Below are 17,181 nucleotides of genomic sequence, written 5' to 3'. Positions count from 1 at the left end.
TATCTGCACCAGAATAGATATTCAAATAAAACAGTCAGACATTTACAAAGACAGCTTCATTAGTAAGCACAATATAAATAGCATTTACTGCACACATGACAGTTGTTCTCCTCTTTATCATGGCTAAGCAGGTTTTACACACTCCGGCCCTCCGAACACCAGCCCCATCTTGCCCTCAGTGACCTCGAGACACGAGGTCTGGAGCTCAGCCGCAGTGGGGGGGTGGTGGACTTCAATCATCAGCTCATAGATCAGTGTTCCCAGCAGCGCCCCGACACAGGGAGCCACTATGGGCACCCACCACCACCCTCCTCCGGCCCTGTGGAGATGGATCATTCGCGTGGGTCAAACGAGGGCAAATTTCACAGATTAAATCAATGGCCTCAACTACTCACTTAAAAACATCGACCCCCCAACCAGCGATGTATGTGAAAAGTCGAGGCCCGAAATCCCTGGCCGGGTTGAGGGCGTAGCCGCTGTTGGAGCCCATGGAGATGCCAATCACTAACACGGCTGCCCCCACCAGCACAGGCTGAGCCCCGTCAGGGATGGGGCTGTTCCTCCAGTCGCCCAGAGCCAGGACACACAGAAGCAGAGCAGCCGTGCCGATCACCTAGAAGACATGGGAGTGTTACACACATGAAGAAAGGCACCGTGTGTGTGTGTGTGTGTATATAGATATAGATATAGATATATTTAGATATAGATAGATAGATATATATATTTAGATATAGATATAGATATAGATAGATACATAGATATATAGATATAGATAGATATATATAGATATATAGATATATATATAGAGATATATATAGATATAGATATATATATATAGATATATATATATAGATATATATATATAGATAGATATATATATATATATATATATAGATAGAGATATATATATATAGATAGAGATATATATATATATAGATAGAGATATATATATATATAGATAGAGATATAGAGAGATATAGAGAGATATAGATATATATAGATATAGATAGATAGATATATATATTTAGATATAGATATAGATATAGATAGATACATAGATATATAGATATAGATAGATATACATAGATATATAGATATAGATAGATATATATAGATAGATAGATAGATATAGATATATAGAGATATATATAGATATATATATAGAGATATATATAGATATAGATATATATAGATATATATATATAGATATATATATATAGATAGATATAGATATATATATATATAGATAGAGATATATATATATATAGATAGAGATATATATATATATAGATAGAGATATAGAGAGATATAGAGAGATATAGATATATATAGATATATATAGATAGATATAGATATATATAAATAGATATATAGATAGATATAGATATAGATATATATATAGATAGAGATATATATAGAGATATATATAGAGATATATATATAGAGATATATATAGAGATATAGAGATATATAGAGATATAGAGATATATAGATATATATAGATATATATATCTATATATAAATAGATATATAGATAGATATAGATATAGATATATATATATAGATAGAGATATATATAGAGATATATATATAGAGATATATATAGAGATATATATATATAGATATATATATATATTTAGAGCAGGTGTAGAATGATAGATTCAAACCTGGTCCACCACTCCCCCCCACACACTGAGGTAGTCAGCTGGGTAGGTGGAGAATATCCCTGCGGTGGCAGTGGGACCTGTCACTGTCAGCACTCCTCCGCTGTACGTCTGGATGGCATCTGTAAAAACAAACACATGTAGCATTACCAGACTGATGTGAGCATGATTAAAGTACATAGAAGTTGTGCTACTTAAAAAATAAAATCCTATTTATTGAATAATTATCTTTCAGTGTAACTAAATATGTACTGATGTACAATTAATTGTCAATGACTGCTATTTTCAGGGATCAATATTATTTCCAAATTGTAATGAAGTAGATTTTAATGCATCTCAATGGTGTTTCAGAGCAGAACAATCAAAGTACACTTAAATCTGTTCAGATACAAAGTCATATTGTTTATAGTAATCCACTGAAATGACCGACAGTCTCTTAAAAGTCCTAATCCAATAGTCCCTAACAAATGTAAAAGTTATTCTACATTTAGTATTACTTGATTGAAACTATAACCCAGCTGTTTTTGAAAGTGATTGTTCCTTTTTTGCAGAAGGAATCTTTGTGACCTGTTTTTCTGAATGGGCTTTGGGCCACAGAAATGGTTGTTAAGTTGATAAAAGAAAAAGAGACAGACTAATGCACATTGACAATAAGACAAAGGCCCAGTTTTTCCTTTAATATGGACTGTCCTCTTGTATATTTAGAACATTTCTGGTTCCTTTAAAAGTGCTCTTCAGCAGATGGTGTGATTGTGACTGCAGTGATCCTGGTCGAACTCACCGTAGTACTGCAGGCCGACGGTGGCAGCAGCCAGAAAGGCTCCAAGCACCTGGAAGAAGACGTAGAAGGGCAGCTTCAGCCAGGGATGTCTGCCCAGAACACACAGGCTCAGAGAGACAGCAGGGTTCAGGTGGGCGCCTATGGAGGAAAAGAATGAAGACTGAGACATTCAGAATTTAAAAACAGATGTAGGTCTCCTGAAATCGACTAAAATAGAATGTCTGGATTAATCCCAGCGTTTCCAATGGTGTCTCCCATTTCATTCATTATGTGTACATCGTTGGAGCACATTAGAAGTTCCTTTAACCTCCTGGGACCCAGCCCATTGAAAATGTCCTCTGTAGTGGACATTTTGTTAACATGCATCTCCTTTGACTCTTTTGAGCTACACTATCAATCCCTGATGTACTGAACAGAGGACGTCCTGGTCTTTCCAGTGATATGTCATTGGTTAAAATTGCGTGCTGGGAAGTTCCTCTTTCTTTTCATCCAAAATGGCTGGCATACCAAAAACAAAATGTTATAGAAGCAGGAGGAGAAGTCAAATATTGTTGAATAATTGTAATTTTTACCATGAAAATCATATATATTCTTGTTTATTAACATGTGGGGAACTATATAATTTGTTCTGAAAGCAATTAAATAATTCAAGTTTTGAAATAACAGCTCTTTTATAAATCTCTATTCTAGTGGACGTCAGGACCATCTTCATGGACTTAATGACTCAATATTGTTGCAGGAGACGGAACTGAAGCAGACATTTTCTGTACCAGATAGTTCAGGGAGATTAAGATTTTGAGCTCTCAGATGATGAGAGAGATGAGGATTTCACACCTGGGATAGAAGAGGGTCAAGAAGAAGGGGGGGAAAGATGCAGGAGGCTCCGTGAGCACAGATACAGAGAGAGAGAGACAGATAGGGACGAGCTGGAAATACATGGCCCTCTGTGGGCCAAGAGTAGCACGTATGTCTTATTGTTGTTTTTATTTTAAGTGGAGCCATGAAAAATGAGAGTTGCCTCAGGAATGCAAGCTGTGTTTCTATGAGCATGGTCAAATGGAGACCACATCCATACAACTAGTCAAGATGACCCTACAGCCCGTGCCGACTGGATTCAATGAGGTACTTTTCCCACTACATTGACTAAAAAGTCTTTGAAGATCTGGAAAGATTCACCAAAAAACAAATTAGTTTTTTAGTGACCAAATAAACAGCAATGTTCAGATCAATTACTTATTCATGTTTTAAATAAAGGTGAATGTATTATTGTATTAATATCACTCTATAACCATAATAAGTTACATAGTCTATCTGTTAATTTTGGCTGTCTTTTCAAACTAATATGGTCCTGACTTCCTCTACAGTGGACATACTGTAACATTTTAAAATTAAATTAAATTAAAAAAGTCTAAATTGCAAGATGTTTTTTTAACCCTAAATAGTTAAGAAATCACAAAAAAAAGGAAATTGGAAGACACTTTTTTTCCTCGGGTCCCAGGAGGTTTTTAAAAGAGTACTCTGCCAAATCTGCACTAGTAACACTGTCATGATTGACATGATAAAAACAGCAGAACCAGAGAGAACATCTTGTTCCATTATAAACCTGGCACCTTTACCCACAGAGCAATTCAACTCTGACAGTTAAGGTTTTTTTTATTCCTCCTTTTCAAACTGGTAGTCAACCTGGAGGAATAGCATTTTTAGTGAACTGAAGGTCGATACAGCCCCTTCCTTACCTGAGACTCCACGAGACACAAAGACCCCAAATGTTACTCCCAGAGCAAAACCCAGATTGATTGACAGGTACTGTCCTTTCTTATCTTCAGTTGTGGTCACCTGGGCAACGGAGCCACATCCAAATAGCTGCAATGAAATGAAGAGCTATATTAGAAGAACATAAAGAGCAGTGAAAAACATTAAACTAAATATAATCTGCATGACTTTCCAATGTATTTAAACAACTGCAGCTTTTTAGATGCGATTAAACTTCAAATGTACTTGCATATTTGCACACAGAACAGTCCAGCATGATCTGGCTCAGATAAGAGGACACACATCGTTGGTATAATTTCCTTTTTTATGAACTTTGCTGAGAAGCCTGCTTTATGATTTGGGTTGTAAACGTTAATTGCCCCGAGAGGAGAGGCAGCTGCAGAGACCAAGAAACAACAACTTGCTTCAAAACAAGGGAGTGAGCATGTTATTGCTTTATTGCTTCCGATTGATTAAATACTTGATGTTGAGTTTACTGATCAGGTGACAGTTTTGAATAACAGCTAGAGAAGGGATGCATTGTATTTTACAGCACATTCTACTACATGCATAAGGCTGCAGCTGCTGTAAAAATAGATATTTGAACAGAAAAATGTTTTTACGGAGGAATTTTAAATATTCAAGGGCACCGAGTATTGAAATTGACTTTAATTGGGACTAAAGTAAAGTCACATTTTGATCTAAATGAGAGGACTATGCCGCTGGCGGAGGAACTCTGTGCACCTGCAGCGGTGATCCAATTGAGGCGGAGTAATACGTTAACCTACAGTCTGAAACACCGGCTAGGACCGTGACGGAGGGTAACTGTGTGGAATGTGGTTACCATTTCACAATTCACCCTCTTTTTCATATTCAGTAGATTTTCTGAAAACTGTTCAGAAACTATTGAACCAATATGTTAACACTCAAACGTTTTGTTTTGTGTTTGAGACAATGTACAACATGGTTATGGATAATCTTGTTGTGAAGGCATGGCTGAGGTCAAATTCCTTGTTTAACTTGATGTATAACATGTTTTTTTTAAATAAATGTTATATATCTGAACAAATGCGCTGCAAATGTTTTTTATTAATTAATGTAAACTTGCAATTAGAAGTCAATACAACTAATAGATTTAAGTTGAAATAAATGTATTATTACAATTTTCTTAACTTGAAATGATGAGTTATATAAATGTAGAACTTTAAAGTGAGAGTTATAATAATACTGAAATGTGAGTTTATTTGACTAGGTAAATAAGGTTTTCTTGCACTGATAATGTAAGATTGGTATTTGTTTCAACTCTTGAGTATAAAGTTAAATCAACTTAGTCAACTTAAAAAACAATGTTAACACAACTAGAACCGTTAAGTCATATCAACGAGATTTACTTGCATTAATGAGTTGAAACAAAGATTGTCTTCAAGTTGACTTGATTTGCTTTTTCAAGGCAGCAGGTGGACTTTCATTTGCAAGTTGAACTGACATGAACTGTTTTACAGTGTTTCATAATTTACCACAGAACATTAAAGCTGATAAGAGATGTAAATCTCTCTGGCAACATGTGCTCGTCATTATAATATTTGATAAGGATAATTGCTCTACATGACAGAGATAATTGACCGAGCATACCCTGTAGATTTATTAGATAGTTTACTGATCAGGTGACACTTTCGAAGAACTGCTAGAGAAGAAATGCATTGTAATTTGTATTTCACAGCAAATTCTATTTAAAGCATAAGGCGGCAGCTACTGTAAAAATATACATTTGAACAGAAACATGTTTTTACAGAAGAATTTTAAATACTCAAGGACACCATTACATTACATTTAGCTGACGCTTTTATCCAAAGCAACTTACAATAAGTGCATTCGACCAGGAAGATACAACCTTGAAGAAAACAGAATCATATAAGTACATCAGGTTTCATAGAGCCAAACATTTCAAGTGCTACTCAACTGGCTTTAGAAAAGCCAGCCCTTTATTAGTATATAAGTGCTTTGTTAGTAATTCAATCGCTCGAAGTGGAGTCTAAAGAGATGAGTTTTCAGTCGTCGCCGGAAGATGTGTAAGCTTTCTGCTGTCCTGATTTCAATGGGGAGCTCAATCCACCATTTTGGAGCCAGGATAGCAAACCCACGTGTTTTTGCTGACGGGAACTTGGGTCCCCCTCGCAGTGCGGGTGCTGTTTGGCTGATGCAGAGCGGAGTGCACGTGCTGGGGTGTACGGTTTAACCATGTCCTGGATGTAGGAAGGGCCAGATCCATTCGCAGCATGGTACGCAAGTACCAGTGTCTTGAAGTGGATTCTGGCAGTTACTGGAAGCCAGTGAAGGGAGCGGAGGAGCGGCGTGGTGTGGGAGAAATTTGGAATGTTGAAGACCAGACGAGCCGCTGCATTCTGGATGAGCTGCAGAGGTCGGATGGCACATGCAGGTAGACCAGCCAGGAGGGAGTTGCAGTAGTCTAGGCGTGAGATGACAAGAGCCTGGACCAGAACCTGCGCTGATTTCTGGGTCAGCTGGGGACGTATCCTCCTGATGTTGTAAAGCGTGTATCTGCAGCAGCGGGTTGTAGCAGCAATGTTTGCATTGAAGGACAGTTTGTTATCTAGGATCACACCCAGATTCCTTGCAATCCGAGTCGGGGAAACAATAGAGGTGCCAATGTTGATTGTTAGGTCAAGAGTGGGACAATCTTTTCCCGGAAGGAAAAGCAGTTCAGTATTGTCACGGTTGAACTTGAGGTGATGAGCAGACATCCACCGAGAGATGTCTGCTAGGCAAGCAGAGATGCGTGCGACGACCTGGGTCTCTGAGCGGGGAAAGGACAGAATTAGTTGGGTGTCGTCAGCGTAGCAGTGGTATGAAAAACCATGCGGGCTAATGGCAGACTCGAGCCAGTTTGTGTACAACGAGAAGAGGAGGGGACCAAGAACAGAGCCCTGAGGGACCCCTGTAGTTAATTGACAAGGGTCGGACTCGGACCCTCTCCAAATAACCCTGTAGGTGCGGTCTTTGAGGTATGAGGTGAGGAGGGAAAGTGCAGTGCCTGAAACTCCAAATTCTTGGAGAGTGCGAAGGAGGATCTGATGGTTCACCGTGTCGAATGCAGCAGACAGGTCCAGAAGGATGATGACAGAGGAGAGGGAGGCTGCTTTAGCAGTGTGCAGTTCGTCAGAGACAGCAAGGAGAGCAGTTTCTGTTGAGTGATCTGCCTTGAAACCAGACTGGTACGGATCCAGAAGGTTGTTCTGATGGAGACAACAGGAGAATTGTTTAAAGAAAGCGCGTTCAAGTGTTTTAGACAGGAACGGGAGGAGAGAGACAGGCCTGTAGTTTATAACATCAGACGGGTTGAGAGTGGGTTTCTTTAGGAGAGGGTTTACTCTTGCCTCCTTGAGACTGTTTGGAAAGTGACCAGAAGTTAGAGAAGTGTTGATGAAATGGGTGAGAAACAGTAGAATATCAGGAGCGATAGTCTGAAGGAGGTTTGAGGGGATAGGGTCCAGAGGACAGGTGGTAGGACGGGCAGAGGTAATGAGGGTAAGAACCTCACTTGGAGAGAGAGGGGAGAAGGAGGTCAGTGTGTGGGTGAAAGGTGGGTCTGGTGACCCAGCGGTGAGTAAAGGTGAGTCAGAAAAAGAAGAGCGAATATCAACCTTTTTTTCAAAGTGGTTAACAAAGTCGCTTGACAGAAGGGAGGAGCGGGGAGGGGCTTTGGGGGGGGGTCCAAGAGGGTGGAGAAGATAGAAAATATTTTTTGGGGATTGGAATAGGAAGATTGGATCTTATCTTGAAAGAAAGTGCTTTTTGCCTGGGAGATGGAAGCAGAGAAAGAGGAGAGGAGAGCCTGATAGGTTAGGAGGTCGTCATGGTGTTTGGATTTCCACCATTTCCGCTCTGCTGCCCGAAGGATAGTTCTATTAGTACGCAGTGCGTCATTTAGCCAGGGAGCAGGAGGGGACTGACGAGCCGGCCGAGATGTGAGAGGACAGAGAGAGTCCAGAGAGGATGAGAGAGTAGAGAGGAGAGTTTCTGCGGCAGAGTTTGGAGGCAGGAGTTGGAACGAATCAGAGGAAGGGAGGGCTGAGAGCACCGATGAGGCAAAGGTAGAGGGGGAGAGGGAACGAAGGTTGCGGTGGACAGGTGCAGAATTAGAAGAGATTAGGTTGTTATGTTTGGAAAGGGGTAGAGAGAATGAAATGAAGAAGTGATCGGATGTGTGAAACGGGTTTACAGAGAGGTTAGAAGTAGTGCAGTTCCTTGAGAATATGAGATCAAGGACATTGCCAGCGTTATGAGTTGATGGGGATGGAGACAGTGAGAAAGCAAAGGTGGTTAACAGAGATGTTAGTTCGTCTATCTTCCCTGTCTGGAGGTTGAAGTCTCCGAGAAGTACAGAGGGAGGGCCAGTTTCAGGGATGTGTGAGAGGAGATTATCTAATTCCTCCAAGAAGTCCCCCAAGGCGCCTGGTGGACGGTAGAGAACAACAATGGTTAATTGTATAGGATGGGTTACTGTGACGGCATGGAATTCAAAGGTGGAAGGAGTGAAGTTAGGTAGCTTGAAGAGGGAAAAGCTCCAGTTGGGAGAGAGCAGGAGACCAGTGCTGCCTCCTCTGCCAGAGGGTCTGGGTGTATGGGAGAAGGAATATGCTGTGGAGAGAGCTGCTGGGGTGGATGTGTTGGATGGAGTAATCCAGGTCTCCGTGAGAACAAGGAAATCCAGAGACTGCAGGGAAGCGTAGCCAGAGATGAACTCAGCCTTAGGAACAGCTGACTGGCAGTTCCACATGCCCCCTGAAACGAGATGTTGGATCTCAGTGGAGCATGTGGGATAGACAAGAGCAGGCCGGTTGAATCGATTAGGAGCTACACAGGGCCAGTGATAATTGCGAGAGGACACATGAACAGGAATGGAGAAAATACACATGATTATAGCATGAGGGGCTAGAGAACCAAATAGAATTGAATAAAACAAAAGAAAACACCAGCGATACTTAGCTCAATCTAAGTAGGATTTGCCTCCTCTTTGCTTCCCTCGTGACTCCAACAGGACTCCAATGTCTTTGTCAGTCTTTGTCTGGCTGAAGCTGAAGCTCCAGGAAAGAGCCACCTAAGATGGACACCTGATTGCTGAGTTCTCACAGCTGTGGGGGCACGCCCCTCTAATTAGTTAACTCTCTTCCGCTGGTGGGCGACAGCAGAGTGTTCCTGGACGGGCTCTTGCTCTTGGCTGTGACTGAGTAGACGGAGATAGGAGTGAACGTTGAAGTGAGTGCGAGATTGAGAGCAGCTGGTGGAATGGCGTCTTTGAGTCCGGGAGAGGAGGATGGAATGAAGTAAGGAAAAAGACTTCAAGAAAGAAGATAGACATGTCAAGTGACAGTCTTAGTGAATCTGATTCACAGAATGAATTGAAGAAAGTAAAGAAAAGGATTGAGAATGAAGAGTGGAAAGTGATTGTGGAGTTTGGTGAGCAATCCGCAGCTAAGCTACATCCAGTGGCCCTGACTAAAGCAATTCACAAAGAAATTGGATCGATAAAACCAGCAAGATTTCTGAGCAAAGGACGGATGTCTGTTGAGTTGATTAATGCAAAACAACAGGAAAAGTTACTGAAAATGAAGACCCTGAATGAAGTTCGAATGAAAGGCCATGTTCCTGGAGCAAATCGGAAAATACTTGGAGTTATCAGTGGAGTTCCCATAGAAATCGGCATAGAAGAACTCAAGAAGGAAATTAAAGGGGGAAAAGTGACTGTAGTAAAGCGTCTTCCTACTAGGTATCCAGGTAAGATAGTGGATAGTTTGTCTGTTCTTCTCCAGTTTGAAGAAACAATACAACAGAAGATAATGATCGGTTGCATGAGCTTTCCAGTAAGAGAATTCATCCCTAAACCTCTGCGGTGCTTTAAGTGCCAAAGGTTTGGGCATGTGGCAGACAAGTGCTAAGCAACTAAGCCCAGGTGTCCAACATGTGCGGGGGAACATGAATATGGTAGTTGTACTGCAGGTGCTAAGGTGAAATGTTGTAACTGTGGTGGGGAACATAGTGCTGTGTATCAGGGCTGTGAAGTGCAGAAAAAGGCCAAGGAGGTGCAGAGATACAAAGTGCAAAATAAAGTCTCATATGCTGAAGAAACAGAAAAGGTTTCACTAAACATAGCTAGGAAATCCCAAGTAGCAGCAAGTATGTTCTCTTCAAAAGATTTTCCCAAACTCCCACAGGCAAAGGAAAGCTCCACAAAGTGTTCACATAAGTGTGTGATAGGAGAGGATGCATTGATTGTTAATTAGTACAAATTTGTGGCCTTTATTGGAAAAGTGGTGAATGTTGCTTTACAACAAACAAAAAAGAGGTCAAGACTGAAAACAATAGTGGAAGCAGCAGGTGAATTTTTGGGGATAAAGGATATAACCGTTGAAATGATACATGATATGCTAGCCACCAATAATGATGATTCACAGATTAGTGAGTAGATGAATGGTTTTTCTCATTCTGCAATGGAATGCTAGAAGCCTTATTGCAAATGGACAAGAATTCAAGACCTATATATATCAGTTAAAAGAAAAACCAGACGTTATTTGTATTCAAGAAACATGGCTGAAGACTAATTTGGACTTCATAATTGGGGGATATACTGCTATAAGACAAGATAGAAATGATGGCCAGGGAGGGGGTTGTGCAATCTTTATCAGAGAAGTCATGTCTTATAGTAAGCTAACATTTAAGAACAGTCATGATTTAGAAATAGTGGGTGTAGAAGTTTGGATTAATAAAAGGAAAATTAGTGTCCTGAATTTTTATAATCCATGTAATAAACTCAAAATAGAGGAATTGCCAAGAAAATGAAATAATATGGTGTGGTGAATTTAATGCACATAATACAATGTGGGGAGGGAGATCAACAGATTACAACAGACAGGTGGTGGAGGATTTAATGGAGGCAAAGGAATTAGTTTGTTTAAATAATGGGCAAGGTACAAGGATCAATTTTAGTGATGGAACAGAGTCTGCAATCGACCTAACTCTTGTAACAAGTGAATTAGCTTCTGGTAGCAGTTGGGAAGTATTGGCAAATAACAGTATTGGGAGTGATCATCTTCCGATTATAATCAAGTTTGATATAAATCAGGTGGTTGAGCTAGACGGTATCATGAGATGGACTTTTTCTAAAGCAAATTGGGAGAAGTTTGCTAAATTGTGCGATAATGAATTGGATCAGATTGATATGGCAGAAAGTATTGATGAAATAAATGAGCAATTTACTTCAAATATAATTAAAAGCGCTAATCAAACTATTGGGAATAAAACTGGGAAACTTAGTAAATGTGTTAAGATGGTACCGTGGTGGAACAAAGAATGTAATGATGCAATCCGAAACAAAATCAGGCTGTTTGGAAAGCTAAGAAAGACACATTCATTACATAATTTATTAGAATATAAAAAGGCACAGGCTCAGGTAAAGAACATTGTTAAAAGAGCAAAAAGGGAGTGTTGGAGAGGATTCTGTTCAAGTATTGGGAGAACTACACTATTAGATAAAGTATGGGGAATGATTAAGAAGATGACGGGAATAAGACAGCAGAGTAACCTGCCAGTATTAGAGATTGGAGGGGAAGTTGCCACTGGTGCTTTGGAGAAGGCAGAAATTCTAGCTAAAAATGTTGTCAAAGTTCATTCTTCGGAAAATTTGACAGAAGAAGGTAAGATCAGGAGGCAGGAAGTTTTAGATGAACATCCTAATGTATATGAAGAAAGACATTCGTTGCAGAGTGTTGTAAATATACCTTTCTCTATTCAAGAGTTGAGAAGAGCATTAAGTAAGTGTAAAATGACTGCTCCTGGGAAAGATAATGTATGTTATATAATGTTGACCAAATTAAGTGATTTTGCATTAGGAAAGCTGCTGGAGATGTACAATAAGATCTGGGAGAAAGGGAAGCTGCCAATAATATGGAAAGAGTCAGTCATTATTCCTATTAGGAAACCTGGGAAAGATCCAACCAGTCCAGGCAGTTATAGACCTATAGCTCTGACATCACACTTGTGTAAAGTTATGGAAAGAATGATAACAGAAAGGTTGACATACTACATTGAGAAAAATGAAACTCCTTATCAGAGTGGGTTTAGAAGAGGGCGGAGTACTTTAGATCCACTGCTGTGCCTGGAGTCTGAAGTCAGGAAAGCCCGAGCGAACAAGGAGTGTGTTGTAGCTGTATTCTTTGATGTGGAAAAAGCTTACGATATGATGTGGAAGGAAGGATTATTAATAAAACTGGACATTATGGGTCTGGGAGGTAATGTATATAATTGGATTATGGATTTTTTGTTTGGCCGTGCCATCAGAGTCCGAGTTGGCAAGTTGTATTCTCGAAGGCATGAAGTTGAAAATGGAACCCCGCAGGGGAGTGTCATCAGTCCTCTTTTATTTTCTATCATGATCAATGATATATATACACAAGTAGGATCTGATATTGGTAAGTCACTTTTTGCAGATGATGGAGCTATTTGGAAAAGGGGCAGAAATGTAAAATATATTGTAGCTAAGATTCAGGAAGCCATTACGGAAATTGAAAGCTGGTCTCTGACATGGGGGTTTAGATTGTCGGTGGAAAAAACTGAAACTTTATTTTTTACGAGGAAAAGGATAGGTGAGGAGGTTAGGTTAAAACTTTATGGACAAGATCTAAAGAAAGTGAAGACATTTACATTTCTGGGAATATGGTTGGACGAGAGAGTCACATGGAGTACTCACATTGATAAAGTAGTAGATAAATGTAAAAGGGTTTTAAATGTTATGAGGTGCTTGGCAGGCACTAAGTGGGGGGCTGATAAAGCTGCTTTGAGGAACGTATACACGGCCTTAATAAGATCAGCCATAGAATATGGACTAATAGTGTATGGTTCAGCTGCATATTCTTCTCTTCAAAAATTAGATAGAGTCCAGGCACAAGCACTAAGGATATGCTGTGGGGCAGTAAGATCTACACCAGTGTCGGCACTTCAGGTAGAGGTCGGAGAAGTACCTATTTCTTTGAGGAGAAAGCAGTTAATTGTTAATTACTGGGCAAATCTACAGGGCCATAAAGATACTCGCCCTACTAAACAAACTGTACAAACAAGTTGGGAAAGTAACAAAATAAAAAAAGAAAGTTTTTGTTTTTGTGTTTCGGAAATATGTAAGGAATTCAAAGTTAAAGAATGGAATATTAGTCCGACGGTGTTGTTATCAGCTGTTCCACCATGGTTGCTACCTCAACCTATAGTAGATTTATCACTATTGAAACGGTTACATTCAATGAAAAACAAATTCAATGTACAGGCTTATGTGAACACTGTTCTACATGAACAATATGGGCACTTTATAAAAATATTTACTGATGGATCCAAAAATCCAGAAAATGGTCTAACTAGTTGTGCATTTTATGTTCCTGAGTTAAAAGTCAAAGTGGGAAAGCGTACAAGTGATCTCTCTAGCACTTCAGTGGGTAGAGGAAATACAGCCAATGCGAGTGGTCGTGTGCTCTGACTCCAGTGCAGCTCTGGAGAGTATAAACAACTTCTCTTCAGAATGTCGTCAGGATATTTTACATGAAATTTTACAAAACATGTTTAGGTTAGTTCATCTGGGAATTGTTGTTCAATTTGTGTGGGTTCCAGCGCATGTGGGTATTAGAGGGAATGAAGTAGTGGATCAACTGGCAAAATTTGGTTTGAAAGCAAACCAGATTGATATTATGGTACCCATCAGTAGAGCAGAAGTCAAATCTTTTACAAAAGTGGTTATCAAGCAACAATGGCAAAAACTATGGGACAGTGACACCAAAGGAAGACATTTATATCAGATACAAAGGGAAGTAGGAACAGGAAGCACTTGGGGGAGTAGTAGAAGAGAACAGAGCATTAACAGCAGGATAAAATTGGGACACTCTGGACTAAACTCATCACTGCATCTGATTGGAAAACATCCAAATGGCAATTGTGATGGTTGCCAACAACCAGAGACAATACATCATGTATTCTTTAGTTGCCCGGATTATAACAGACAAAGATTCATTCTGAAAACTGCACTGGAACAACTCAACATCAAGGACATGGATTTCAAGGCAATATATGAAAGTAAATCAAGAAATGAAGCAAACAAGCTGATCTTCAAATTCCTCAAAAGCACTGGTCTGAGGACAAGGATTTAATATGAACATTTAATAACTCAACAGTAGGTGGCGATATATGCTCCAAGTGGAAGCGATTCGCCATTAAAGAAAAGAAGAAGAAGAAGAAAAAGAAGAGTGTTCCTGCCTATTGTAATGTAGGGTTAAGGCGCGTGACCCACTGAGACCTGTCTTACAGTTTGAGTTGAGCAGATCTGAGATTTAAAATCTCTCAGAAATTGCCGTTTTAGCTACAATAACTACAGAACAATTATACAGAGTAGAATAAATGAAACCGAGAAGTCTATTTAAACAAGAATATAACTTACAGTGATTGCTGAGTCAGTATAGATAGTGTCCTCACCGGGTCTGGATGCACACTGAGTTATTCTGATTTTAAATGCGTTATTTTAAATTATTTTTAGCTGAGGGTTTACTAACTCACGCTGTTATGCACTTCGCGCAATCAGCAGAGTGTTCCTGCCTATTGTAATGCAGGGTTAAGGCGCTTGACCCACTGAGACCTGTTTTACAGGTTGAGTTGAGCAGATCTGAGATTTAAAATATCTCCGAAATTGCCGTTTTAGCTACAATAACTACAGAACAATTATACAGAGTAGAATAAATGAAACAGAGAAGTCTATTTAAACAAGAATATAACTTACAGTGATTGCTGAGTCAGTATAGATAGTGTCCTCACCGGGTCTGGATGCACACTGTAGTATTGAAATTGAATTTGATTGCTGTAGATCTTATGCTTTAAATGTAGATCGATACGTTGAATACTCACAATTTGGACGTAGACCCCGAGGCATTCTGCCATGCACTCCCGGACCAGCTGGCTTTTGATGTGACATTTCCTCAGCAGCCTCTCCATCCCGGAGCTTTCCTCGGGCCACAGCTGATCTTTCAGAACGGGGACACTGGCTGCAGGCGAAGGGGCCCCACCCAGCACTGCTATGTCTGCCTGGCTGAGCACAGTCTGCCCTTTCATACTGGAGCTGTATTCTACGTCACACACTTTATGACATGGCTGACGTGGCGGTGAGTGTACACGCAGGAGAGGAGAGTAGTTCATTTTGGAGGGCATCTTCATACCTAAACTACTGAAGATATGCTTAAAGAACACTTCACTGCACAGAACTGGACTCCTGCTAACAGGCCTGACTTTCTTGGAGGGTTTCACAGCTGATTGGAATGACTTCTGATTGTCCCTCTTGTTTGATTGGTTGTTACATTTCTTCTTCTCTGACCAAAAAAACAGGATCTGCGCCTCCTCAAGCTCGACATCCTTCATCTAAAATAAGAAAAGTGTTTCCAAATATTCAGTCAAGTTCTTCTGTTTTATGAGGAATCAACTTGTTTCGGTGCCATATTGCTACTTTATTGTTTACCACAGAATATTAAAGCTGATAAGAGATGGAAATCTCTTTGGCAATATGTGCTCATTATATTTTTTGCTAAGGGTAATTACTCTACATGAGAGAGATCATTGACAGATCATATACACAAGTTATTGAGCCGTTTCCGCTCTACATCCTGAACTCCTCCCTTCGATGCAATGCACTTCCGTTTTGGCGGACTGGGTTTGTTTTGCTAGCTAGCTCCGTTGTGCCGACAAAGCACTGATATCGCAGAGACAAAGAGGATATAACAATTACAACATGAAGAAAAGTGGTTCGGGAACTACGTGTGCGGTAGTTGGTTGCAATCACTCGAGAAAGCACCTGAACGAGTGGTTAGATAGAGAGTGCTACGACCACAAACCAGCACCCAGCACCCAGCCATGTTGTTCATTAAATACAGATAAACACAACAAATACTGCATGCATTGTATTTTTTAATATTATATATGAATATTTTCATAGTGATGTAATTGTGTGGGCTGCTTTTATATTTTAATTTGTAATACCTGTTAGGATTAAACATGTGATCTTTCTTGTTGAAGCCATTTCTTTAGTTTCCTCTCAACAATTAATTAATTCAGTGTTATTTATGTACAGTATGAGCTTAATATGAATGATGAACTGTGTTAAAAGAAATTGTAGCACTCTAAGGAACATATGAAATGCAATAATGCAATAACAGTGCAATAATGAAATTAAATTACATCAAACTTTATTTTCACTCAAACAGTACAGGCACATATGATATATTGCACAGCATAAAGAGATCATGTAAATTGTGCATTATGTAAACAACAGACAACTGTTGGCTCCTGTGGGCATGACCTAAATAAGGCAGTTTATTTTGGTTTTAAAATGCTGAGATATTTACTGCAGAACTGTAACCTTCCCTCAACAAAATCGTCAACAATTTTCGGGAGCATGTGGGCAAAGTAGAATGTGCGCAGCCTTATGATATGCCTTCAGACTGTCCATTGCTTTTCCATCTATTGCCATGGATTGAACGAAGTAGGAGCACATTTTGCTGTACGTTATGCTGGGCCACGTCGTCATGTTATCCTCCCAGTTTTGCACTGAATTCGGGTGGGGGAGAGTAACGCCATCTCCAGTCAAAGAAGTAGAATCGTGTTCCCAAGCTAGCATCACTGTTAGCATCGAAATCGCTGTGTTTACACCAGTGCCCGTCTGACTGTTTACACCGGTTTACACCGACAGACGCTGTGCAAAAGACTTCCGGCGGAAATGAAGTGCATTTGTGTAGGGTTATGGCGCTACCCGTGGTTTGGCGCGTAAACTTGTCTATACACCATTGTAATAGATATAAGTCATGGTTGATGACCTTCCGGGTCTGTCCAGCAGAGGGCGCGTGTTGCTTGCCGCGGGTGCATAATACATAAGACTTGAAGCAAGCTAACATC

The 17,181-nt window shown here is 39.9% G+C and overlaps 1 protein-coding gene across 2 annotated transcripts; it reads right to left on the bottom strand.

The window, feature by feature from the left end:
• Positions 1 to 41: 41 nt before the first annotated feature.
• Positions 42 to 15,765, bottom strand: aqp10b (aquaporin 10b). 2 transcript variants are annotated; one of them, XM_079655545.1, is made up of 7 exons: positions 15,148 to 15,765; positions 14,687 to 14,737; positions 4,182 to 4,308; positions 2,446 to 2,583; positions 1,668 to 1,786; positions 396 to 613; positions 42 to 319 (listed from the first exon to the last, which is right to left on the bottom strand). In XM_079655545.1, exons 1-7 carry the CDS (start codon positions 15,652 to 15,654, stop codon positions 124 to 126), a joined length of 1,356 nt encoding a protein of 451 aa, XP_079511671.1. In that variant the 5' UTR covers positions 15,655 to 15,765; the 3' UTR covers positions 42 to 123. The 2 variants fall into 2 exon arrangements, with proteins under 2 accessions (XP_079511671.1, XP_079511672.1); XM_079655546.1 differs by lacking the exon at positions 14,687 to 14,737 and having other exon boundaries at positions 15,148 to 15,660.
• Positions 15,766 to 17,181: the final 1,416 nt, after the last annotated feature.

This window comes from Notothenia rossii, assembly GCF_949606895.1.
Source record: "Notothenia rossii genome assembly, chromosome: 10".
NCBI lineage: Eukaryota > Metazoa > Chordata > Actinopteri > Perciformes > Nototheniidae > Notothenia > Notothenia rossii.
This window is presented reverse-complemented; position numbering and strand designations above follow the sequence as displayed.

Excerpts from the sequence above, each read along its gene's own strand:
- aqp10b (XM_079655545.1), bottom strand. The coding sequence starts at position 15,654 with ATGAAGGATGTCGAGCTTGAGGAGGCGCAGATCCTGTTTTTTTGGTCA. Across the intron at positions 14,738-15,147 it reads TCGGGGTCTACGTCCAAATT|TGTGCATCCAGACCCGGTGA; the intron begins GTGAGTATTCAA and ends AGAATAACTCAG. Across the intron at positions 4,309-14,686 it reads ATACTGACTCAGCAATCACT|CTATTTGGATGTGGCTCCGT; the intron begins GTAAGTTATATT and ends ATTTCATTGCAG.